This window comes from Drosophila grimshawi, unplaced genomic scaffold (genome assembly GCF_018153295.1).
Source record: "Drosophila grimshawi isolate 15287-2541.00 unplaced genomic scaffold, ASM1815329v1 contig_44, whole genome shotgun sequence".
Lineage (NCBI taxonomy): Eukaryota > Metazoa > Arthropoda > Insecta > Diptera > Drosophilidae > Drosophila > Drosophila grimshawi.
The window spans coordinates 17,460,395-17,486,498 of record NW_025063240.1 but is presented as its reverse complement, the minus strand read 5'-3'; the positions used below and the strand labels follow the sequence as shown (position 1 = coordinate 17,486,498).

Sequence of the window (26,104 nt, the reverse complement as noted above, 5' to 3'; positions counted from 1 at the left end):
AAAGGTCGCATTAGCTGCGAAACAGCTGTTAAAAGCTTGCTACGAGAATGTTAAGTTTGCAGATCGACTGCTTCTCTCAGCAGCAATCGTAGTTGTCTAGAAAACATTTACATAAAAGTCAACACAAAAACAATAAAAAATAAATAAAAATGTTTATAGTTTAGTGAAAACAAAAACAACAAAAAAACAAAAAAATAAGAAAACCCAACACATATAGCGGGGTGCATACATATATACTTTGTACATAAGTTACACACCAAAACAACTATTTATCGCGCGCGTGAGTTTTTCATAAAAATATATTCATCACATTCTTCGTCAAGACGCAGCTGATTTTTGTGCAGCAATTATTACTGTATAACCAGAAATAACATAAGGGAAGGGGAAAAGGAGAAGGAACTTTGGCGTTGTTATTGTAAGTAAAATGCTGTTTTATGTAATTCTCTTGTATTCTCATCTATGTGAGCCCCAACGGGGTTGCCAGATAGTCTTGAAAATGTAACATCAATTATATATAGTGCAATATATGTAATATATAAGAAAAACAGCAATTTATAATTGATGTAATCAAAAATGTTTGTTACTACTAAAATATCGATATATCGGCATACAAATTGGCAACGCTGCAAGACCGAGCAGCTGTCGTTTCTGTTGCACGAAACACCGTATGAAAGCAAAACAACCGAAAATGATTGATTTTTTTTGGTCGGAAAAGTAGGCGACGTCGACGACGACAAAACAAGCTTGATGGAAAAGCTGGCAGCAGTCGTAAAGTTTAAGTTCTCAGTCTCGCATTCGTCGCGCTGGTGAGCGGACGTCGAAAATCCGACATAAGATTCAATTTTAAAATTCTAGTGTAAACATTCTATGTTTTTTCCTTAAGCCCAAAATTAATAGTGCAATTTAAATTTTTTTGTGAAACAAAATCGTCTCTGGAGTCGTCTTCGTTGTCGTTGTCGTCGTGTGTGTGTGTTAAGTTTATCCAATATTTCGCAATGTGTGCAATAAAGTGAAACAATTTACATAGATGAACAATTCACAATCTCCGATTCAACTTTTGTAATCCGTTAAAAGAAAAAAAAATATATATACAAAATCTGCAACATTTTATATAAAGGAAGAGAAGAAAAAATTCGCTGCCGCAGCGAAGGAATTTTCGCTTTGCAGAAAACAAAAAAAAAGAAGAAAATAGGAGGAAAATATACACAGTGCCATATACGTCACAGAATATAGTGCGAGAGAGTGTGAGTGAGACGGCCTGATTGCCTGCACCCCCGGAAATGTAACGCACTCACACACACACGCACACACTCACACACACACAGAGACACACGCTCACGAGAAAAACTTGCACCTGAAAGTTTTGTCGTCGTCGTCGTTCGTGGTTCGTGGCCTGTGCCTTCGTGTGTTCTTTGCTCGTGCGTCGTTGCAACAAATCTGCCGAGTGGCCAAAGCAAAATACTCAAAGTACAAAAGGTTAGTGTTATTAGCGCTATTTGGCTAATCAAATAGAACAAGCAAAAAAGGAAAAACAAAAGACAATTTTGGTGTTTTTTTTTTGTTTGTTTTTGCACCTGTCAAAATGTCACTTGATTTTTAAATATCTGTGTGCGCAGCGTGTTGGCCTAATTTCCCGTACAGCAACCCCCCAAAACAGGGTTGCCTTTTCCATTCCATTATATGTATTTTTTTTTTTTTTTGCTGTTGTGCGTAACCAATTGAAATTGGGGCAACGACGAACGAAACAGTTGAGCAAAGCAAAGACCGTAATAACCCCTAAAAAATCTCTGTCCCAGCGCAAAAAAAAAGAGTAGAGAAAATCGCTCGCCAATTTGGCCCAGTTACTAAATCTAATTGCAGACTTCTACTGTGTGTGTTTGATAATACAACAATACAAGCAAAATTCTTCTTCCCGACCAACAAAAACAAAAGGAAAGCACATTTAATTTCCAAGTACATAGTTACTTACCTTCACGCAGATATATTCGTTTGTTTGCACACACACCCACACACGTGTACATATATATATATATCAATATACATATATATCATGCATTGTCAGCGCAGCCGTTCGCTCTCCCAGAAATCATATCGCGCAACTTTTGTGCTCTCGAGCAGCATTTGAATGTTGGCTGTTGGATGTTCGATGCTGAGCCTGAGCCAAGCTGTCTATGCTTTTGGCGGTACAATATACTTGTTTATTTTACTCGAACTGTGTGTGTGCGAGTGTGTGTATGTGTGCTAGAAGGGGGGGCGTTACTGTCATTGTTATTGCCTCGGCATCTGCCTCTGCCTCTGCCACTTCCACTGCCCGAGTCTCAGCTGCGCTGCGTCGTCGTTGCTTGTAATTCAAGTTACTTATTTTGTTTTTGGGGGTCGCTCTTCTGTCGTTTGTAGGACAAATTTGTGTATTGATTATGCCTCGCATACCCTTTCTCCATGAAATGGTATCGTCTCGCAGTTTGGCAAAGCTTGTAAATGATAAATAAGCTATAAACATAAATTTTAATGTTAATAGATTGATAAATTTGTGAGGGTTAATATAAACAAGATTAATAATGCTGTAATAAATAAATGCAAACAATTTTCAAAATTTAATTTATTTTACATATTAAATGACATAGTTTGGATTATTACCCAGTGTTTCTTATTCGCAGCATAGCTTTCATAAGGATTATTGGTTGCAATATCACATTCTAATGCTTAAACGATTTCTGTTAGCAGTTCAGATATAATTGTAATTGAGCTTGTCTCGATTACTTGGCCTCTGTAATAAATGTTGTCTCCTTAGTTCACTTATCAGGCATTTATTTCTATATTAATAGAGTATATTCTACACACACACACCCCGTTGTGAGGGAAGTCGTCTGCGGTCAGCTCTCTAGTTCTCTGGCTCTCTATGCCTCAGCGCACATTTTCATTGGCGTAACAATTTTGTTGTCGGGTTGTCTCTCTATGCATTTAACTAATTAAACGGCCCACTGCCTTCCCCCTTCCACCCCTGTGTTCTACAACAATGCTCGCTTTCCGGTGACAGTTCCAATTTCAGAGTGAAGTGCTTGCATTGTGCTACAAGAGAAGATTGGATATACCGTATGGTAAATGGGGTAATATGAGCATCTCTGTTTTCGCCTTGGCGGCCAGCCTGGGGTTTAAAAGGAAAAAAAATAAATAAATAAAACTGCAAAGTTCTATTCTATATTTGCAAGCATATTTTTATCTTTATTACTCATCGTTATACCCGACGCTACTTTGTTTTTTATCTTTGCCAGCGGTAGATTGATTACTCGCTGTTGTTGTTGATGTTGCCGTTGTTGCCATTGCTATTATTGTGCGCGACCAAACAAAACAACAAGAAAACAAAACAAAAAAAACAAGCACGGCACATTTAATGGGCACATTTATCGAACCATTTGCTTGTTTGGCTTTGGGCGTTGATAAAACGTGCACTGATAGTAAATGTTGTTGTGCGGATATAAAAGTCCGTCACATTGAAATGCAATTAGCGAGGGCATTAAGATGGCCAGCTAATGGGTGTCGCAATGTTTTTCTTTCATATATGTGAAAATGTCAATAATATTTTGGGCGAAATACATTTTGTATACTTTATATAAGCGACCCTTAATAAAAAATAATTATTAGATTATCGTTAACCTAAATGAATTACGTTTCGAATCTGAATTCTTCATTTTATCGTGGCTTGCTATGATACACAGTAAATGTGTATTATCTGAAAATTTCACATCGAATACATTGCGTATGATTTATATGGCCACTATCAGCAGCAAAAAAGAGCACATTTCATGTAATTCCCCGAAACAAATCAGTTTTATGACTTCATAAGCGTTTAATGTGAAATTCCCCTTAATTGTGCTGCACAATATGATTTCATATATTGCATATATATATACATATACATATATATATATATAGCTCGTAAGACACAAGATCAAACAGCAAAGAGAACAAAGTATTAAAGTCTTTTTCAATAGGGTAAAAATAATGAATGTCAAATGGTTGTTGTCGTTGTTGTTAAACTAATTGTTTTTGTTGCTGCTGCTTCTGCTGTTTGCCGTGTGCTTTATTTATTTTTAAACGCAATTACGTGCGGAAACATTTGACAACGTTGACGTTTTCCGAATAGAAACAGTGAACGTAACAGAGAGAGAAAGAGAGAGAGAGAGAGAGAGAGAGATAGAGATTGGGGTGCACAGAAAAATATGATCAACTAATCGCATGACGTGTTTCTAACTATCTGCCTATTTTCTTTTTGCTTTCTTCCTTCTGCTTCTCCTTTACCACATTTTACTTTCATGTGCCGTCGTCGTCCGTCGTTTGCTTGATTGATGTTTTTTTTGGATACATTTTGTGGCCGACATTTGAATGTAGGCTAAGGCAAATCAACGCCCGCCGTCGTCGACGCAGCTCATCAAGTGCAGCCGTATAAATTTTATATATATCCATATTCTTCGGTGCGGGCACCAAAATGGACTCGCTTAAATTACCAAAAGGTAAGCAGTGGAGAAGGGTTGTTAATTTGTGTGGGGTAAATAGAACTAAAAACAATTTTCTCTTTCCCGTAACACGGTTTAATTTACAGGCGGCAGCGCTAATAGCAGTGCCAGCGGCAGCAATAGCAATCTATCTGGATCGGCGGCCACATCCGTTGTTGGCAGCCTGGCAACATCACCCACATCGTCTTCTGTGCCGCCTACTGTTGCTTCTGTCTCTACAACAAACACCATTAAAACGCCGCCCGGCTTGAGCAGCAGTACACCAATCTCGGTGCGTTTCAATGCCAACGAGGAGTCGCTGGATGACATCCTGCAATCGTTCCATCAAAACACACAGCACAGCCACAGCCACAGTCCCAGTGGCGGAGGCGGGGGCGGCGGTGATGCCTCGCCCACAATGTTGGGCATGAAGAACAATGGCAGCGTGGGTGCCGCCTTGGGCATGATGGTCAATGCCTGTGACACCCACTCCCTCTCCAGCAGTCCGTCACAGCAACAGCAGCAGCAACACCAGCAACAGCAGCAACATCTTCAACAGCAACAGCAGGCGTCGCTTTTTGGTGTAAGTATCTTGTTATTTTATGTAAATACCCAGCAATTTGTTAACCCACGCAATGAATTTTGAATTTTGAATATTTTTTTTGCTGCCAAGCTTTTTTAGCTTTAGCTCTTTATTCGTTTTTAATCGATTTTAATTCCGAGACCCTTTTCGACATCTTTTGTTGTTATAGTAATAATAATTTATTCATTAGGCTCTATGGTGAACATAATTTTTCCGAATCTTTCATAATTTTGAAGGGGTTAAAACTTCCCAAAGCCATAACTGTGTGAAAAGTGATCAGATTTTGAAAAACCAACGCTCTCTGAGCTTTAGATTGATACTTTTGAATCGACAAGGGCTATTTGATCATAGTTTGATCTGTAGATTCGTACTGCATTGAAATTTGAAAACCCCACGATTCGTGTTTAAATATCATTCCTTGGTATTTGTTTAGTTAGCTGATTAATTCACAAGTCGCGCTAATCACATAATGATGTGTAAGAGGAAATGGGCAATTAGCATTTAGTTGCTGAAATTAGTGACACATTTGGACGAATGATTTGCAGCATGTTGCGTTAATTTTGTTGATCACTGTATAGTTTTCACTTTTTAGCGTAATTTATTGTTGTTTTCTTTTCGTTATCTCACAGTCGGCAGCAGCCAGCAGTCAGCTGTTTGTTGTTTTATTTTTGTGCCAATGCGCGTTAGTGTCAAACAATTCTGTTGAATTTTTGAGCATCTATTTTTATGTACGCAAAGTTTGCCAAAAAATTTGCGACAGATGTGCTGCTGCCTGCTGCTGATATTTGATTGCAAAACCACTTGGCCCTATTACTCATTGCTGTAACATGTTCTTCTAACCTTTTCTCTCTCTCACACACTTTCTACCTATCTCTGTCTTTCTATCAATATTGCTTGAACGCAGAACGAGGAGGTTAATCTGCGCAACAACTTTCTGCAGGGTGGAGGAGGAGGAGGCGGCAGCGGAGGCTTCTTCAATCGCAAAAGGTGAGTCTCTATTTGAAAATCTGTACGTCTTCACATACACAGTCAGTCAGTCCCCCTAACGAATAGAATTTACAATCTATTTGAAAGTCGCCCCTTTTGTACACACATACACACAACACACATATTGTTGTTGTTGTTGTTGCTAAATGCAAATTTGCATATTTGCCAAATTGAACTAACACACATACAATCACACATATTACATACATGAAGAATTTCCTCTGTTTACGCTGTAATTTTTGGTTTTGTTTTGCAAGAATTAAGCAGCTGTTGATATTTTTGCTGCTTTGTGTTTATTTTTGTGATGCCTCATTGAATTTCGCGGATTGGAAGTTTGTCTTTATGCTGACTGTGCTTGATCACTATGGCGGTGCCCTACTGCTCATCGAACATCATTAAGATGGTTGCGTCTGGACATGCCTGAGCTTAATACTGATCGAACATCATTAAGTTGGCTGCGCCTGGACATGCCTGAGCTTAATACTGATCGAACATCATTAAGTTGGCTGCGCCTGGACATGCCTGAGCTTAATACTGATCGAACACATTAATCTGGACATCCTGAGCTAAACGACGAACACATTAAGTTGGCTGCGCCTGGACATGCCTGAGCTTAATACTGATCGAACATCATTAAGTTGGCTGCGCCTGGACATGCCTGAGCTTAATACTGATCGAGCATCATTAAGTTGGCTGCGCCTTAATACTGATCGCACTCTGTTAAGTTGGTTGCACCTGAGCGTATCTGAGCCTTGTGCTAATCGAACGCCATCAAGTTGGCTGAAATTGAGTATTTAACATTTCTAATCAGCTACTTTTAAATGCAGTTAAATGCGAATATTTGCTCTTGAATTTTTAGCGCAGTTATCGTGCTGCATTTTATGCCTGCGTGCTAATCGCCACTTTGCTGCATCTCTAAATTTGCACGCACATTGTGCACGCATTGCTGACGCGCAGCCAGCTTCACGTTGCTTTTTTGTGTTTATCCAATTATGGCGACAGTGTTGAAAGAGCGACTGCCTGTTGCATGTTCTTTTTTTTTTTTGTGGAGCAAGTTCATTGACCGAAGTAAATATCAAATATTAAGTAAATAACTGCTGAAGTTTTGTGACTTTGATTTTGTGGTTTTTTATTTACAGTACTTGTGAATTTTTAATACCGAAAAAAAGAAACTGGCTTTAAGCGTCTGTCCGTTTGTAGCACCCACCACACGGCTGCACCACCCTCTGTTCGTGTTGCAGCACTTGCTGTACAAAAGTGCACTACAGCAGCAACTGTGCTTTGTTTATTATGTCGCATGTATGCAACAAAACTCTGCCTTCTGTGTATGATGCATATATATATGCATAATGCACTCGAAATGTATATACAGTGTTGTGTGTAAAGTACGTCTAGAACTTTCTGTTTAAGTACTCAGGCCCCCGACGTCTGGGCCTTGGTCGTTTTGTATATGTTGTGTTTGTGTGGGCAAAAATGACGTACACCACTCACACACAACACAAACACACGGAGAGTGTTTGGTACGGTGACTCGGCTTCTGACGTTACATTTAAATTATTGAAATGCATGTCTAGGCGCTTAACTTGTTCGCTTTAAGCTCATTTTTATTGATTTTCGTACGTGTACGTTTTAAGCCTTATTTGTCAACTGTCAGCTTTTCGATTTTCCTGCCAATCAAATATTTTTTCCGATTCAAATCTGCCTGTTTTTCAGCCATGCCGTTTCAATTTCCGTTTGTATATTTTTTTTTTCAAACTAACTTTTTCACTTGCTGCTAATTGCATTTTTTTAATTACATTTTGTAACACTGTCGGGCGCGTGCGACACCTGCAAATGCTTATCACAGGCAGACACACGCCACCAAAAGTAACTACCAACCACCACCAGCATCGGTTACCCACCTACCGACCCACCTCTAAACCACCCATGCCTTGTCTCGCCTTGCCTTGCTGTTTTTTTCTTTTTGTTATCTATTTACACTTGTACACGTTTCTACATGACATATACATTTCATCATTATCAGCATCATCATCATCTGCTGCTGCTGCTGCTGCTGCAGACAACATCAACATCAGCGGCATCCTCATTAACCATCAGCAGCGTGTGCCTCCCACAGGGGCACCATGCAACCAACAACCACCTCATTTACCCATCATCATCCAGCCTTTGGCAAACGACGTCAACTTTTTAAATTACAAATTTTTCCATGCAATTTGATGTCTGGCCTTACAGTTTGACAGTTACTGTATGGAATTTGTCAATCAATTAGCATAGCTGTGCGAGCTTCTAGCAGCAGCAGCTATGGCAACAACAAAAACAACAAAAACAACAACAACAACAAGACAATCGAAACAATTGAATGATACAACATTTGAACTAGTTTCAATATCCATTAGCATTAGCCTTAACACCACCAATAATACTACATTTAACCCATTGCCGCCCACCCGTTGTGCGTGTTTCTTGTTCCTTTTTGTTATTTATATTTTCGACAATCTTTTTGTCGAAAAGTATGACAAATATTCTTTGTTATTCTGGGCCGTTGCTATCTTTGCAGCACACAGAGTGTCGAGTCTTTTTTTTTAGAAGCTATCAAAACGATTAAAAGTTTAACCAATTGCTGTTGTACACATGTATGTGTGTTTCGTTTATCGTTATCGTTATCGCAGCCTAAAGTATTATTCTATGTAACGACAAAAAAAAAAACAATATATATATATATATAATTAAAAATAACCGCGCAGTGTCAAGTGCTTGGAATTTTGTTAATAAAAATATAAGACTAAAAACAAGAGTATCTTCAATTTCACCACCGTGCACAGTGCATTTAAAACTAACCTGAAACAGTGCTGCCAAAACTGTCGACAACAAAACCAGCCAGCGCATCTCTAACCGCTCATACTTTATTTGATTGGATGTCGCAATGTATTACGAAACCAAACCAACCAACCACTAGCACCACCTCAAATAAAAAATATAAAATAAAAAAAAACCACCCACACCATTCACCACAGCCGCAACAGAAACAACAACAACATTATTACCAACCACAACAAAAGTATCCCTACACCACAAAAACCACCAACAAACCACCAAATCCACCAACAACAACCACCACCAACAAAACAACAACATCGATAATGCAGCAACAACAGCAACAAAAAATCGTCAATCAAAGCAACGTTATAAAACAAAATCAGTTAAGAGCAAGGAGCAATTTATTGAAAAATGTTTTGTTTTTATTTGCTTCAAGTTTTATTCTTATAGGGATTTTCTCGTTAGTTGGAAAAGTTTTTAATGATTTACGTGTGCAGAGAAAATTCGATTTAAATGCGAAAAAAAAACTTCTACGATACATTTACTATTTGCTTTAAAGACAGCTCAACGCCCAGTGTAACAAATATTAATTATTATATATACTACTATATATATACATATATATATATATATATATATATATATATATATATATATATATATATTCCATTACAATTTCCATTAGTTCGTTCTTTTTCAACGCTGGGCGGCAATGTTGTTATATAAGATTACCTTGAAAAGCATACACAAAAACTAATTTCATTATCTATTTACCCCCAAAAAAATATGTCCAAAAACAACAATAATTTGAAGCAAATCTTTGAACAAATTGCTCCTTCTTATATAAAGTATACAATTTAATAATAATAAAAGTAATGCCAAATCAAATTCCAAAATTGTAAAAAAAGCCTCTTCATCTCTCTCGTTACTCCTCTCCCTCTGCAGCTGCAGCGGCCTGCCACCAAATCTCAATCTCAACAAGCCGCCGCCACAACTGCAACAGCAGCAACAACAGTTGTCGCCAAATTTGAGCGCACTGCATCATCATCATCAGCAGCAGCAGCAACTTCAACAGCAGCAGTTGGATGGAGGAGGTGGAGCACACAGTCCATCGTCGCCAGGTGGTGGTGGCAATGGTGGTGGTGGATCTCCATATAATGGCTCACAGGCGGGTTGCAGCAGCGGCGGCATCTCGCCCATACCACAAATGTCCATGCCGGGGGTATCGCCCAAATATAGACGCAGCATATCGTTCCCCATCAAGGGCAGCTCACCAACGACACTGTATGGCCACATGGATGGCGGCATGGTGGGTGGTGGATCCCAGCATGGTGGTGGACCTCCCAATCCCATGAACATACCAACGCTGTCGATTGGCAATGGAAGTGGAGTCGGTGGCATGGGCACTGCTGGCGCTAGTGGCGGCGGCGATGCGCCCTATTTGGGCAACAACTATGGCAACATGATGACCGCCAATGGACAACTGCATCATGGTGGCGGTGGCATGGAGAACACCCTCAGTGATTATATGCGTGGCATGTCGCTGGGCAACGCCGCCGGCGGCGGTGGCGACAATATGGGCAACATGATGAACGAGCGCATGCGCGGCATGGTTGGCGGCGGCCAGAAGCATCTGAGTGAGGCCGATGCCATGGCCATTGCCGCGGGAAATGATCCAACTGTTTACTTGAATGCCCTGAAGATGGGTTCGCCGTCGCGTCTGTCGCCGCATTCGCCACACTCCCCCATCCAGGGTGGAGTCGGTGTCGGTGGTGGTGGTGGCAATGGAGGCAATGCTGGCGATAGCACCGCTCGCTTCTCACGAAAGGTATTTGTTGGCGGCCTGCCACCCGACATTGATGAGGATGAGATAACAACGTCGTTTCGTCGCTTTGGACCACTGGTTGTCGACTGGCCTCACAAAGCTGAATCCAAGTCATATTTTCCGCCCAAGGGGTATGCGTTTCTGTTGTTCCAGGACGAGAGCAGTGTGCAGCAGCTGATCGACTCTTGCATAGCCGATGAGGATAAGCTATATCTGTGCGTCTCCTCGCCAACCATCAAGGATAAGGCCGTGCAAATACGACCCTGGCGCCTGGCCGATGCGGATTATGTGCTGGATGCAACCATGACACTAGATCCACGCAAAACCGTCTTTGTCGGTGGTGTGCCGCGTCCCCTGAAAGCCTTCGAGCTGGCCATGATCATGGATCGTTTGTATGGCGGCGTCTGTTATGCGGGCATCGATACCGATCCCGAGCTCAAGTATCCCAAGGGTGCCGGCCGTGTCGCCTTCTCCAATCAACAAAGCTACATTGCCGCGATTTCGGCGCGTTTCGTCCAGCTGCAGCACGGTGACATCGATAAGCGGGTGGAGGTCAAACCCTATGTCCTCGACGATCAGATGTGCGATGAGTGCGAGGGCGTGCGTTGCGGTGGCAAGTTCGCGCCCTTCTTCTGCGCCAATGTGACCTGTCTGCAATATTATTGCGAGCACTGCTGGGCGGTAATACACTCCCGAACTGGACGTGAGTATCACAAGCCCCTAGTCAAGGAGGGCGCCGACCGGCCACGTGCGGTGCCCTTTCGATGGTGTTAACGGCGGCGCTGGTAGGCCGCGCTGCACGATGAGAGACGCCAACAACGAGACGAGCGACATCGTTTGTTGAACGCAGCGCTGGCAGTGCCTAAGCAAAATACTACTACAAATACGATACGAGACGACGAAACAACAGGGATCGACGAGAATCGACTTGACCGATTGGAGCAGCAGCAGCAGCAACCAGATAATCAACAGCAGCAAGGGGCTAATCCGGTGCAAATGATGTTGCAACAGCAGCAGCAATATGAGCGTGGCGTCGATGATGATGATGCAGGTTGAATGTTGAATGTGAGGAATGTAACTGGGGAATGTTGTAATTTAGTTATATAAGACAAGCATACAGACGCATGGATACACACACTCACTCAATCAGCCACTGACAACACACACAGACCGACACACACACGAGTCACGACGAGACCGTAGAGAGAATAGTGTTATCCACAACAAGGTGCAATATGTGTCCCCTGGGCACAAACAGCTTATAGAGTCTATGCGAAGAGATCGGCAACGATTTCATGTAACACTCGCCCTGGAGAAACAGCAAATGAATGTAGGCTTAAGTTTAAATTTATTTAAAACAAAAAAAAAAACAAATTTTTTTGGAATCTGATTAATTTTCCTTTAGGGAAAGCGTATGCACAGTATTTTTTGTACTTTATTTTTTTTTATAATTTTTATACAAATGTATATGAAAACAATAAGGAAGGTGTAACAAACAAATAATGCCATTTAACTCGCTAAGACCAACACGACAAAAAAATCATATTCAAAATGAGTTAACATCACAAAATTCATAGACAGCAACCTAGTAAAATGTATACACCAGGGAAACCATATCTTAATTCGACTAAGCCAACCAAAACCACTAGTCTAAAATTACAAATGAGCTCGATATTTTTTGTCAGCAAAGCAACCAAAATCGCAACCCATAAGTTCCTACCTTTTAGAATCTTTGACGATTCAAGACGACGCATCTAAACCAAATCTAATTTAAATTTATGTGAATTAGATATTTTAGTTTTCGAAAATGCCCGACAAAATCGCAAATGAATAGGAATAAATTTACAATAATTATAATTTGCACGTTTTAAATGAGAGAACAATAACTAAGCAATATTTATAATTTAATTCACTCCCACACGTTTTAAATGAGAGATCAAAAAAAAAAAACGAAAATAAGAAACGTTTTTTTCCGGACACACTTTTTTTTTAACTTGGACATTGAATAACAATACTTGTTGCATTTTGTTGTCACACACACACACACATACATCACATACCAGCAGCACACACACAATAATAGACATACATACATCATATATATGTATGTTAGTTTAGCAGTATTTTTAACCCCACGTTAACAACACGTGTGCCATTCAAATCAGAGTTTACATCCCAACACCGAATGATTAAGTAATTTTCGCTAACACTAAGCTATGACAAATCGTATATATCTCTTCACGTTTTCACTATATATATATATATATATATATATATATACGATTTTAATTAGTTGGTATTGTTCTATACCTGCCACCGTGATTACGTTGCATGTGAAAATCGTACGAGTAGACATAATAACACGTCACACACGTAGAACACAAACGCAACATAGAATAAACAAATCGGCTATAAATTGTGAAATTAATTTGCAGAACTTAAGTTCACTGATAGAAACAAATGCATTTGAAGACACACACACAGACAATTTGTACACTACGATTTTTATATGCCTCGTAGGTTCACATTCTGACGATAACCGATTCGAGAATCGTTAAGAAGTGAAACCAAATGAATTATAATATTATTAAAGTAGATCAATATTCTGCAAGCGCTTATGTTTGCTCAATTTTAGTTTGAGCCTAGTCACACACTATTTCTAAAAAAAAAATAAATAAAAAATTCCCATACACTCGCCTACACACACACACACACACACACTCATATTGACAAGCTGCACTCATACACAAATAATATTGTTAACACTGATGGAAAGGACAAATAAAATAATTGTTAACTATGCAAAAAGTTAAATAACTTGTGTTCAGTATTACATTTTTTGTTAATTTTTATTATTTTTGTAATTAACTTATACTTTTATGTCACACTGTTTGCCTTAGTTATTTATTTGTGGCAAATTTCAATTTGCTGGGCGTGTTGCAAACTATAAAAAAATACGAAAATATAGCGAAAAAACATCATAAAAAATATTTAAGCATGTGTAACAGTTTTTTATACATATTATATATATATAATTATATATATAAATGTATGCATGAAATATATATATATATATATATATAAATACTTACTTACATACTTATATTAGACGACTTTTTATATAGCAATTTTTGTATAAACTGTTTTTTAGTCGATAAAAAAAAATAAATGAAACCAAAATGCAAATTAATAGGAACCACAAATACATATAAACCGAAATCTGAATACATACTTTTGTGCAATACTAATTCGTAAAAAATTTAATATATATATGTATATACATATATATATACATAACTATACGTTAATTGCGTTATACATACTTATATATACATATGTAATATTACTAAAATTGCAAACGCATAACCAAAATTAGCTTAACAAATACCAAAATAACACAAGGAACAAATTCAAAAAAGACCCGACAAAACTAAAATGTACTTCTACAGATTGTTCCAGTTTGAAGGCTAAGAGCGAAATATCGGCAATATATCTGTTGACTGTAAAAATAAACTGAGTATTTCGTTCCAGCTTATTGGTTAACAAAATAAAGAATAAAACGTTTTACAATTGTAAAACAGTATAATATATATATATATAAAACTCGATTCTCAACAAAATGAACATAGTAAAAAACATTTTAAATATATATATGTAGACTTTAAAACAAAAACTTACAAACGATTAAAAAAAAAACTTTTATTTTCCAATTTATATACGAAAACTTTGCTACATAAAGATGCATGTTTAAAGGCACTTGAGCGAAACCAAAATACGATATTTTTTCTATTCTACAAAAATACTACAAATTATTAAAAATTACAACAAACAAATATGCAAGTACAAGTCACTTTGGACTTTTAAATGTATGTAAATTATAACGATAGTCAAATCTATTAGCAAATTTTTGCTCGCGCTTTGTTTACATAAATGACGAAAAAAGAAACAAATACCAAATTGAAACCTTATAATAAAATTCAAAGTCACAATTTCTAAATTAAGTTGATCGATCGAGAGGCACTTTCATAAAGGAAACAAAAAAAAAAAAAAACACAAAAAAAAAACATTACAACAATTAATAGCAATTTTCTAGAATTTTTATATTATTAACATGACGGATAAACTGCATATATGAATGGCATATGTAATTCGATATACATACATTTATGAAAACAAAACATACATATGTCCTATATATATATTTTTGAAACTGCATAAGTAAAAATTAGAGAACTCAGAGCGTTCGTTTGTTTTAAAAATTGTTAGCAAAATATAATTGTTTAATTGATACCAAAAATGAATCTACTCAAACAAATTGTAATCTGCAGCCTACTCTTTGTAGTGTAAATGTTTTATGCAAATATTTTAAACAAATTGTGCATACAGGCGTTGCTAATTTTGTGCTATATGATGAATGTAATGAAATGCTAGTCTTTAATGAAAAAGGCATCTAAATGTGTAAAAAGCGGCTCGTAAATTCCGATGCAAATAGCGATAACAATGTGTAATGATGATGTTTTTTAAATGTAGTGAAATTCAATATTTTATAGATTTTTATACTTTTATATAAACATATACTTTATACTTTAACTGTTAACAAAAAAAAATCTACAAAATCACAAAAAAAAACTTTACTAAAAACATAAAAAATATTTAAATATGCTTAAAGTTGTATGACAAAACTATTAAACGGAAATATTTTACAAATACTACTAAAAAATTTAAAAAAAAAAGAATTGTAAACTCTTAAACAATATAAGCAAACGCTCAATGTTTTTGCAAAAACTGGAATCTTGTGTAGCGTGCTATAATTAATTTAAGCATCACTTGTTTGTTATTTAAGTATTCCAAACGAAAAAGGCAAAGGAAAGTCAAAAGAAGAAGAAAAGAATGAGTCAAAGACATTTGCGTTTATAAAAATCTTTTTATAAGCCCTTTCGAAAGCAGCCACGAAGACTATCTATTGTTTTTAGTTTTATACAAATTTTGTTATACACATTGTACGTACGTATTCAACACATACATACATACATATAGTCAGTGTTTATTTGTTATATTGATTTGGAAAACATTTTATACGAATCTAGTGTTATATTTTGTATGCATAGTTCTTAAATACTATATATATTTTTATATGTTTTGTAGTTTGTAGTTGCTTGTAGCTTTAACCGATTGCGTTGATACACTTTTATACCTTGTTTTATTTTTTCGATATGAATAAAATATAAAAATGAAATATTTGATATATGCAATTTATACAAGACCTTTTGCTATTACGTAATAAATGGACATCAAGTAAATTGTGTTTTATTATTTTTTGATATATGACCGTAATGGACATTTTATAATGTATCTATAAAAAGTATTGTAAATACATTAAATACTTACAATAACTCTTAGTTACATACATACATACATACATATAACTAAATACTTAAACGATACAAAAGACTCTACAAAAAAGTATTGGAACTTGAACTTATTATTAAATATTTAATATGTTTACTAAAATTGGTCAATATGTGTTTTTGATACCAAAATATGAACAAAAAACCAAAAGAAAACAAACCAAAACAAACCAAATATATGAAATTTACACGTAGTACAATTGATGAAATTTATAAAACGTAATGTGTATGTATTTTTGAAGACAAACAACTTGAATATTTGCTTCAAGTAATTGCTATAAATATAATAATAATAATAATAATACCAAACAACAAATTATACTATAACAATTTAAATATTAAAATTGCAATTCTGCTTAGTGCACTATTATGCATTTCTGAGCCGCATTTTGTTCCCTTCACATTTCTATATGCAAAACCTCAAATTGGCATTAGAAATAGAGAAAAGAAAGTAAAAATAAAAATAATAATACTAATGATAGATAAAGATTTAGAAAAATCCCGTAGCTATTATGATTTGTTATTGAATATAGAATATTATTTTTTGAGTATTTTCATAGCACAATTTATGTACAGTTTTTTCGTTTGTAGCTAGTCAAAAGATATGTAAAACGTAAAGACAAAATCAAACGCGATGTTTTAAATAGAAAATTTTTTAAACTGAAACACCCCATTTCAGCAAAACCAATTAATTTTCAATTCACTGCTAATTGGAACATGCTTCGATCGATAGAAAGAAAGCAAGAAAACGAAATACAAGGTTATAACAATTTGGTACCTTTTTAAACTTATTAAAGAATTTTATAATATTAAATAAATCTGATTGAGAAAATGTAGCCTGTGAAGCGAGTGTCGATTGCATCCGCTCTTCCATTTTAATTTTGTGCGTGTACTCGCATATAAGATTTAGTCCTTCAATGTAACTAAAATTGGGCGCTCTTACTAAATGAATTCCTTTTAGCTAAATATTCAGAAAAACAAGCAGAAGCATATAATTTTTTAGAATTATACAATTGATAAACAGAAACGAATACCAAAAGTATAAATATAAATAGCAAAAAAAATCTAAACCAGGTTGGCGTGTATGAAACCGATATAGTAAACCAAATAATTTTATATATATATAAATATATATAAATATATGAAACGTATGCAAATTTAGTGAAATATTCCATATTTTATAGTCATTTTCAATAAACGTACTTTTTTATTTTTTACAAAATTAAAGTTGACAAAAAAATTAAAAAAAAAATAAAAAAAAATATTTGTAGTTTTCTAAAACCAAAAAACCAAACTAATGAATTCTCGATTTCCAATCATATTTTTCCTCCAAAACGTTGAAATGCGTTCTTGACAGATACAGTTAAAAATGTTCAAAACAAAAAACCAAACACAATATGTATTAAAATAGGAGATGGTATTTACAATACCAACGTAATATAAATAGAGAGACCCCATGATAAATTAAACCAAAATATACATATAAAGTACATACATACCTACTAGAAACATATGCAACAATCCCCAAATTAATGAAGAAATTCCCGAAAACCTAAATCGAAATCGAAACTAAAATATCAGCAGTACTACAATGCAATATTTAAATAATAAAAACCAAACACATCAACCACGAATAAATAATGGAAATATGTAAAACAGTAACGAATGAAATATAAATGTACGATTATATACACAACATACATATATCCAATAACTTTTCTAAGGCACCCAACAAAAGAGGCGTCTAAAAAAAAATCAAATGAAAATAAATGGTATAAGAAACAGAAAGAGGAAAAAACAATGGCGAACGTAAAAAGCAGGTTATATAGAACAAATGAAAAATAAAACGTATATCTTCATTCAAATAAATAAAAATACCTTTTCTGGAATAATTAAAAAACTTCTTTTCATATAACTTAATATTCGTTTGAATGGGATTGGGCTCTAGAATGTCGGTTTTAAGATTCCTGACATACGAGAAATGCCCTGTGCTGTAGTTGTCTGGCTAATTTATTGTATGCCTAAAGTAGGCCAAGATTAAAAAGTTCTTAGCAAGCAAAATTCGTCTGATAATCTTTGTTTTTAAATCGAAGGAGTTTTCCAATTTTTTTGGAATGCTAATATATTTTAATTGTTATATCGCTCACAAATATCTTTGTGAACAACGAATGGCATCTGATAAAGCGGGAAATTCTGCAAACAACAATTTTATCGGTGTTTTAGAATGCATGGCTAAGCAACCAATTCAATATTTTCAAATAACTGGCATGGCTTTGTCTAAATTTTATTCAAATTATTTTAGGTCGGGCAGCATTGAAGGAGTTTCCCCGACGACCAGTGGTCCCAATCTGATAGCAGCCCTCTCAAGCAGCGCGACAGCTGCTCCTTCTGCCGGAGCAGGTGGTGCTGGTGCAGTTGACAGCGTTAATGCACCCGTGGGCACCTGGAAGCTGATCAAGGGCAAAGTCTCGCAGACCATTGAAGAGATAAAATCATCCAAGCATCATACGCAGCAGCCGACGGCCGTCATACCCATAATTGTGGCCAACGAGCCAACGACTTGTGCGACAGTCGGGTGGACCAACGACCCGGATTCGGAAACTGAGGGCATCACGATCAATGCGAACACACAAAGCGAGGAGCAGCAACAGCAACAGCAGCACAACTCCGACTCGGATCCAGAAATTGAGTTGGTCGATAGTATTAGTCTGGGTAGCGCTGAAGCTGGACCTGCAGCGGCCATCCCAACGGAGGGCTCCCGGCTACGTCGCGGTATCGCACACATTAAGTCCAAGGTCAAGGCCAAGCAGCAAGCGTCTGCCATGACGAAGAAGGATCTGATCAGCAATCCAAGCAGCACTACGACATCCTCTCTGCGCAGCAATTTCCTGCGCCGGCGTAACAATGCCGACCTGAATACCGAAGCGTCCACCAGTGCCCAGGCGGAGGTGAGCCAGTTGCGTGAGAGCGCATCTGCACCAGAGATACCCATCGAGAGTGGCAAGTCGAAGCGTGGCATTCTGCTCGCCCGCAAGGATGTGGAGATTGAGTCCGGTGTCGAGGTGCTCGAGGATATGATACCATCAGCGTCGGCACAAACTCTGTCCTCCGATCAGAAGTCGGGTGAAGTTCAGTTCAATGATGTTGACACGGTAAAAAGGCGTAGCACACTGGATCTGACCCTGAGACCGAACACATCCTCGCAGGTGCCCGCCCGGCCATTCGCCGATGCACCGCCCAATGATGCTTCAGTGAAGAGCAAAATGACTGATTCCCTCATCTCAATCTGGACGACATTGAGCAGCCCCAGCAACTTGAACTGGCGTTCCCGGCCTGCTGTACAGCCTTTGCTCCTTGGAGCGTGTGTATTTGTGATGATTGTGTTACCGTTCCCCGACTTTGTGCGGGGCGTCCTGTCCACCATTCTGTTCATCATAATTATGAACTACTGCAGTTCGTATGTCACTTACATTCTGGAGAGATTTGTGCTGAAGACACATCCGGAGCGTAAACCGTTCCTCATTCCCAACTATAGCAGCATGGGCATCTGTGAGATACCATCCGTCGAGGAGCACAAGACCATTAAGACTTATTCGGGCTGGCTTATGGAGCTCGATAGCTATGATCCCAATACGTTCTCCTTCACCCTGACCAGGGCCATCTATGTGCGGCTCGACGGTGCTATCTTGAAGATATCCGGCACAAATGCTCGCATACCCAAGCGTCGCATGTGGAACGAGAAGCCCATCGACCGTGCCAAGGTTCTCTTCACCGATCATCGTTCGTATGATTTGCGTGACGCTCGCATTGAGCTGCTGCCCGTGGGATTGGCCAAGAAGCGGTCTGTGTTCGCCTCTTTTTACATTGAGTGTTCCTCTCTTTTTATCTAACTGCTTTTTATTTGTAGCTTCTTCAATCGCAAGTATCCCATACAGCTGATCGTCAAGAACTGTGGCTTCTATACACCAACCGATCAACCGGTCCACACGCCAAACACAGGTGACGCAACACCAGCCGCCGGAGATGAGAATGATAAATCCACAGACTTTGGCACAACTGTCCTATTTGCAGATGTAGGTTCAAATATATATATGCTATATGCTTTCATATTCTAAGTACGATTTTTTGATTTTAGCTACGACAACTGCACAATACTGTAACGCCCGATCAGGATCTGAAGGACATTACCATACCATGTGGAGATGAAGTGCGTCTGCTGATCTTTGCGCGCTGCGATCGGGAAAAGGAAGATTGGTATCGTCGCTTTCAGGCAGCCAGCAAAGGCTGCGTCCACGAATCGGATTTGCAGGTGCCGATGGCGCATTTTGTGGATGACACCGATCTGCAAGCGGCTGCCGCACAGCATGCTATCAACCTAACAATGGGCGGCAGCAATAAGGTATTATTATTTACACATCTCTTTTTTAATTTTTTGCTTTCGACTCATGCCTAACTTTAATCTCCAGCAGCCACGCAACAAGGATACCGAAGATCCGTCAGTGTACTCATTCCACAATGAGGAAACCGGTTCGAATACGCCGGACACGCTTGAGGAATTGCTGGAGGAGGACACAATTCCAGATGCTACAAAGGATGGCTACGAGGGATTAATCATGAGCGCCGATGTTGCACGAAATCCAGCGGATTATGTCAAGTTCATGACAGTCTATCAGGTAGCCTCAATTAATGCAGCAGTAACACAATCCCTGCAACATTTTTTAGTTGTAGCGTGGATATTTATTTTGTTTGGTTTCCATCAGTTTTTTTATTTTGAATCTTATAATTTTGCTCACTTAGAAAGCTTGCAAACAAGGCAAAATTCCCGTAAGCCGCAAACCACTTAAAGATGATCAAAATCCTGACCACCGTCGCAGAAAAGTATGTTTTTATTTTATTATCCATCCGATAGACAAATATAGATAATGTTGTTGAGCTCGGTTTAATGCTCCCGATCATTTTCGCAGGCTCGCCGTGCCAAGCGTCAGGAGGATGAGCTGTGGAAGGGCATTGATCAGTCGCTGTTTCTGGGCCCCTCGGGCAGTGTGGTGTGGGCCAATGTTGTAATGGGTCGCTGCCTCTTCAGCTGGCTGCATGACGCTGCACTGCATCTGAAGATTCAGGACTTCTTGCAAAAGAAACTCAATTCAATTAAGGTAGATCTTGGCATAGCCTGCTTCCGACTTCTCTCTCACTCATCGCGGTGTTGGCCATTTTCAGCTGCCCAGCTTCATGGAGGAGGTGGTCATAACGAAAATCTATTTGGGCGAATCGCCTGTGCTCTTTCATCGCATCTCGCAACCGATGCTGGATGAGCGTGGTATCTGGTTGGATGCGGATGTCACCTATGAAGGACTCGCCCACATTACGGTCACCACCAAGCTGAACTTGTTGCGTGTTCGCAGCAAACCGAAAGCGTCGCCCGGAACTGCGGATAGCGGTACAGTGTTGCAGGACCCACCGCTGGATGTGCGCAATTTACCCGATGATGGCACTCAGGACAGCAATCAGGCTATCTATGATAGCGATGCTGAGAGCTCGGGTGGCTCTTCCACGGAATCAGAAAGTGCAAGCCCAGGCACTTCTGCAGAAAATCAAAATAACACCGAGTGGGTATATAATTATTTGATTAAATGTATCTCAAACTAATGTTGAAATCGATTACAGATTCTTTCAAAACTCACCGGGCAATGCTCGTCGCATCTTTAAGATTGTCGATCGCATTGCCACGTCCAATTTGTTTCAGTATGCCACCGAGCTGCCCTATGTGCAACGCGCCATGGAGAATATGAGTGCCAACATCACGTTGCGCGTTGATCTCAAGGGAATGGTGGCACGTGGCACTTTGAATATACCACCACCGCCGTCGGATCGCGTCTGGATGTGCTTTCGTGGGCCACCACGTCTGTGGATCTCGACGAAGCCCCAAGTGGGCGATAAGTCGATGGATTGGTCCATTGTCACGAATGTGATTGAGAGCAAACTCTGCGAGGCGGTTAATAAGTTTTTGGTCTATCCAAATATGGTGGATTTCTCCATACAATTTCTGGCCAAGCCCAACGCTGATGAAGAGGCGATGGGCTCATCCAGTTAAGAGACGACATTTTGGCCAATTGAACAAATTTATGCTAAATGTAATTCCAATAGAATTTAACACAAAGTGTGTAAGGATTTTTTAAAAGTGATGAACCGAAGGTTTTACTTTTTTTTATTGCGATCTCGCTCCAAGTACTTATCAATTAGGCAAAAAGCAACAAAAATTCCATGTAACAAGTTTGAAGCGCTTGATATCTCCGATCTTCAATATCTCTACATATATATATATATTTTTTGTATTTACATTCTTTATAAACATACCAAAAAATGATTTTATATAAGCAAGTATAGTTGAAAAAGATTTTATGTTATCATTCTTCAAGCGATGCAATTCAGTCGCTTTTTCAAATCTTTACGAATAGTATTCCATAAAGCATACTGCAGTCACTGCATAGGTCCTAACTTATTGTATCTCGATACATATATATATATATCTATAAACCGCGACAAATACATATACTTATATATAAGTCTATTCCAAGCTATACTCTTTAAGCATGCGTGTGAATTTTATATGCTTATCGAAAGCTAAAACATAAATGTATTTATATTTGGTACGATGTTTAACTTATTTATCAACTAAGTAGAATACGTATTTCAACTACAGTCCTGTTACTAATGGAACTTGAACATTCGCCAAAGGATATCTATGCCCTATATCTGTATAGGTTCCAGTTCCAGCCTCCCAACATGAACAAATCATATATCATTTACAAAATGGTCGGTGACGTGACCTATTTTTTCAATTAAAAGAACAAAATAATTTTATATTAGTTTTAATTTAAATAATATTACCTAAAAAGCAAGTATATTTTGTGTATTAGAATAAAAGAGAAAATCAATGACTTTTAGTCAAATTTCTATGGTTTCATTAAAAAAAAAGTGAGTCAGGATAAGACAGGAGCGTATTTTTTTTACAACTTCACAGTCCTTGAATAGATAGAGGAGGTGCTTTATAATCTAATGTATGTGTTTTCGAAAATCTATATAGATTTGGTCGAGCTAGACCTATTTTACTGAGCCCAAATCGGTTTATTAATTGAAACAAATTAAATTCCAGTGAAGAAGCAAAGTGAAATGGATCGAATGGGGAATGTGAAACGAGAAAGTAATTACTTCATTGATGTATTTATTTATAAGAAAATGCTTAGCATTAAAAACCATTCATAAATATATACATTCATATATACATAAACAGATAGCTAAATAGATGTGGTTGTACTTCATGTTTTCAACGGTGCAGTGTTTGCTCCTATTTCATTTTATCCTTAAATCATCCATATGACAAATGCCTATCACAGCCGCCAGCTCTTTCCCGCTAGAGCACTTCCTATGGAGACAATGCATCGAACTGCTCACGATAAGAATTGATCAAATCCGATCGGCAGGAAACTTCAATCTCCGATGCAATGCCCTTGAGCCGCAGATTGTTATCGTTGGTGAGCAGCGTCAGGTGGGGCACCTGCCTCCGCAGCTGAAGACAGCAGTTGACAATGCTGTCATCCGGGCAATCTACCTCAATCAAATGGTCCGCCTCCTCTAGCGCAGATTGAGCTGAATCGAGTAAAACTCTTCTAGTCAATTATTTAATAATAAATAGTATTATATAGTTTACCTTGTATATTCAGACTGTTGTCAAATTTCTTGTTCAAATAGCGTATGGCGCGCATAGCAGCGTCATGGTTCAAATGCTTGTCGTTGCGCCTATTATTGAGATTGTCCAGTTCTTTGATGACAATATATGGTATAAAGAGTATGCTGCCCTCTGTTCCACCCAATGCCAATTGGCACACATCCTCCACAAACGCCAGGTTATGAACTAATACATTTGTATCCAGCACGAAATACATGTGATCCAAACAGCGTGCGGGCAACTTTTTTCCAATTGCTAGCAGGCGATTCACAGTTATACCCGACTTATCTACTTGCATTGACTTGTTGGCAAAACTATTTGTATTCACATCCTGCTTTACGGCAGCGACCTATAAATAAACAAATTTATTAAGAATTTTTGTTATGAATGTATTAATAAATTGATGCTAAATCTTGCAAATGAGCTCTACAAAACCAGTGCAATAAAGAAGAGCTGGAATAGATGATAATTATCCGATATACATACCAAAGTTGTATTGTTGGATACAGCCTTAATATCTTCCTCCGAGTCTACGTCCATGGGCTCTACATCATCCATTGACTGAACACAGTTTGGCTTTGGGTTTCTGTTGATTGCATTATCAACTGCTGGAAGTTTTATAGTTGGCGATGGGGTTTCAATTCCGTGGTTGTTGTTGTTATTATTGTCCATTTGACGCTGCTGCAGTGACTCGCACAGTAGCAACAGGCGTTGATTGGCTAGGAACCAAAACAAATGAGCTTCTATTACAAGTAGTCAATTTTGTTAGCTTACCACTAATGGAGCGAGTGCTGCCCAATCGATTGCTCGCATCAAGCAGCGCCTTGGGCTTTGCCCAGGTATTCCGTACGCCACTGCCAATGTCGCTGCTCATGCCACAGCTTCTGCCACTGCCACGATCAGTATTAATGCGCTTGGAGCTGGTTTCATACGCATCACTTTTGGGTGGACTGAAGATGGCGAGTGCTGGCTGCACTAGCGTTGGTCGCTCGTTCAAGCAGAAACTTTTCAGGGTGTCAGAAGAGCCCTTTGCCTGCTTTAGACGCTCGGTGGAATTGCTTGGTGTTTTGGCAGGCGAAGAGCTTGAGGCAGTTGTTGATGATGTTCTACGCGGGCTTCTGCTCCTGCTTCTATTATTATTGGATTTCCGATGCGTTTTGTGAAGAGAATGGCCTGACGTAGTTATAGATGATGATTGAAGTGTGCTCCTGCTCTTGATACTGTTGGAGCTCCGATGCGTTTTGGTAGGTGAATGACTTGTAAATGCCGAGCTACTCCAGGAGTTGCGATGCGTTTTGGCAGGCGAATTTCTCGATGCAGTGGTAGATGACCCAGGTGGGCTGCTGCTGCTGCTGTTGGTGTTGCTGCATTTTCTGCTGCTGATTCTTGTGCTCATATGCTTTTCCTTGTCGGCCCTTTTGCTGCTCACATGTTTCAGGCCCGTCTGTAAGCGATGAAGTCGCTCCTGTGCTTGTTGCTTACACTTGTGCGCTGGCAACATTTTTGGGAAGTTAACAATTATATCTGTCTGAATAGTTTGTGAAGCTTCAACTTACTCGGCTGCTGACGTTGATCGTATTTGTCTCGAGCGTCAGCAACTTGTTTCGATTTTCTGTGACTCTTTCCATGCTTGACATCCATTGCGCTCCTTACAACATTTACGCTTTTTGCGTCTCATGAGCCAACGGTTGACGACAGTACCACAAATAAATCAACTGATAAAAAAGAACTGTACATAATCAGCTGAGTATATATTTCCCCACAGTTATCGAATCTGCAATCCGCGATAGTAATTTTTTGCGTACTTTTTGTGTCAAATATTTTGCTGTGTATTTAAAAAAAAATATTGTTTTTGTGTTACATTTTAAGCATCATTATTTCTATTGTTTATTGGATAGAGCTTTAATGTCATAATAGACTATCGGTTGCTAAATGAAGCTGTTATCGATGTATCGTTTCTATCGATGCTGGTGGCGCTGCCAGAGAATGTGCGCATCTTATTTTTTTTTCGTTTGAAGGGAGCAGCATATTAACTTTCTCTCCAGTTTGTCCAGGGCGACTAAATGGCATAAAAATCGTACTTTTGCCTAACGGAAAAAGTGATTTTGTGAATTGGACTCATGTCCCTCACAAATCTGAAATGACTGCTCTAATCAGACCTTATTTTCTGAAATATACTTTCCTTTCGAGACATCCTAAAAGTATGCTTTGCAGTTTTGATATTTTTCAGACCAAGTTTCACGTGTAATTGTATTGTATTTAACC

The 26,104-nt window shown here is 38.4% G+C and overlaps 2 protein-coding genes across 7 annotated transcripts; one reads left to right on the top strand and one right to left on the bottom strand.

Annotated features, from left to right (window-relative positions):
- The first annotated feature begins 214 nt into the window (after positions 1–214).
- Positions 215–22,295, top strand: LOC6556531 (translational regulator orb2). 6 transcript variants are annotated; one of them, XM_032742787.2, is made up of 12 exons: positions 215–415; positions 4,390–4,511; positions 4,601–5,076; positions 5,981–6,063; positions 18,416–19,954; positions 20,021–20,186; positions 20,249–20,512; positions 20,580–20,786; positions 20,911–20,991; positions 21,078–21,266; positions 21,331–21,719; positions 21,778–22,295. In XM_032742787.2, exons 2-12 carry the CDS (start codon positions 4,487–4,489, stop codon positions 22,202–22,204), a joined length of 3,846 nt encoding a protein of 1,281 aa, XP_032598678.1. In that variant the 5' UTR covers positions 215–415; positions 4,390–4,486; the 3' UTR covers positions 22,205–22,295. The 6 variants fall into 6 exon arrangements, 5 of the variants coding, with proteins under 5 accessions (XP_032598678.1, XP_032598681.1, XP_032598679.1 ...); XM_032742788.2 differs by lacking the exon at positions 215–415 and adding an exon at positions 790–1,476 and having other exon boundaries at positions 20,583–20,786; XM_032742786.2 differs by lacking the exon at positions 215–415 and adding an exon at positions 790–1,476.
- Positions 22,296–23,318: 1,023 nt separating this feature from the next.
- LOC6557127 (putative GPI-anchored protein pfl2) lies at positions 23,319–25,634 on the bottom strand. The gene is made up of 5 exons (XM_001983832.3): positions 25,396–25,634; positions 24,614–25,330; positions 24,326–24,558; positions 23,822–24,188; positions 23,319–23,760 (listed from the first exon to the last, which is right to left on the bottom strand). The coding sequence occupies exons 1-5, from the start codon at positions 25,478–25,480 to the stop codon at positions 23,537–23,539; spliced, it is 1,626 nt and encodes a 541-aa protein (XP_001983868.2). The 5' UTR covers positions 25,481–25,634; the 3' UTR covers positions 23,319–23,536.
- Positions 25,635–26,104: the final 470 nt, after the last annotated feature.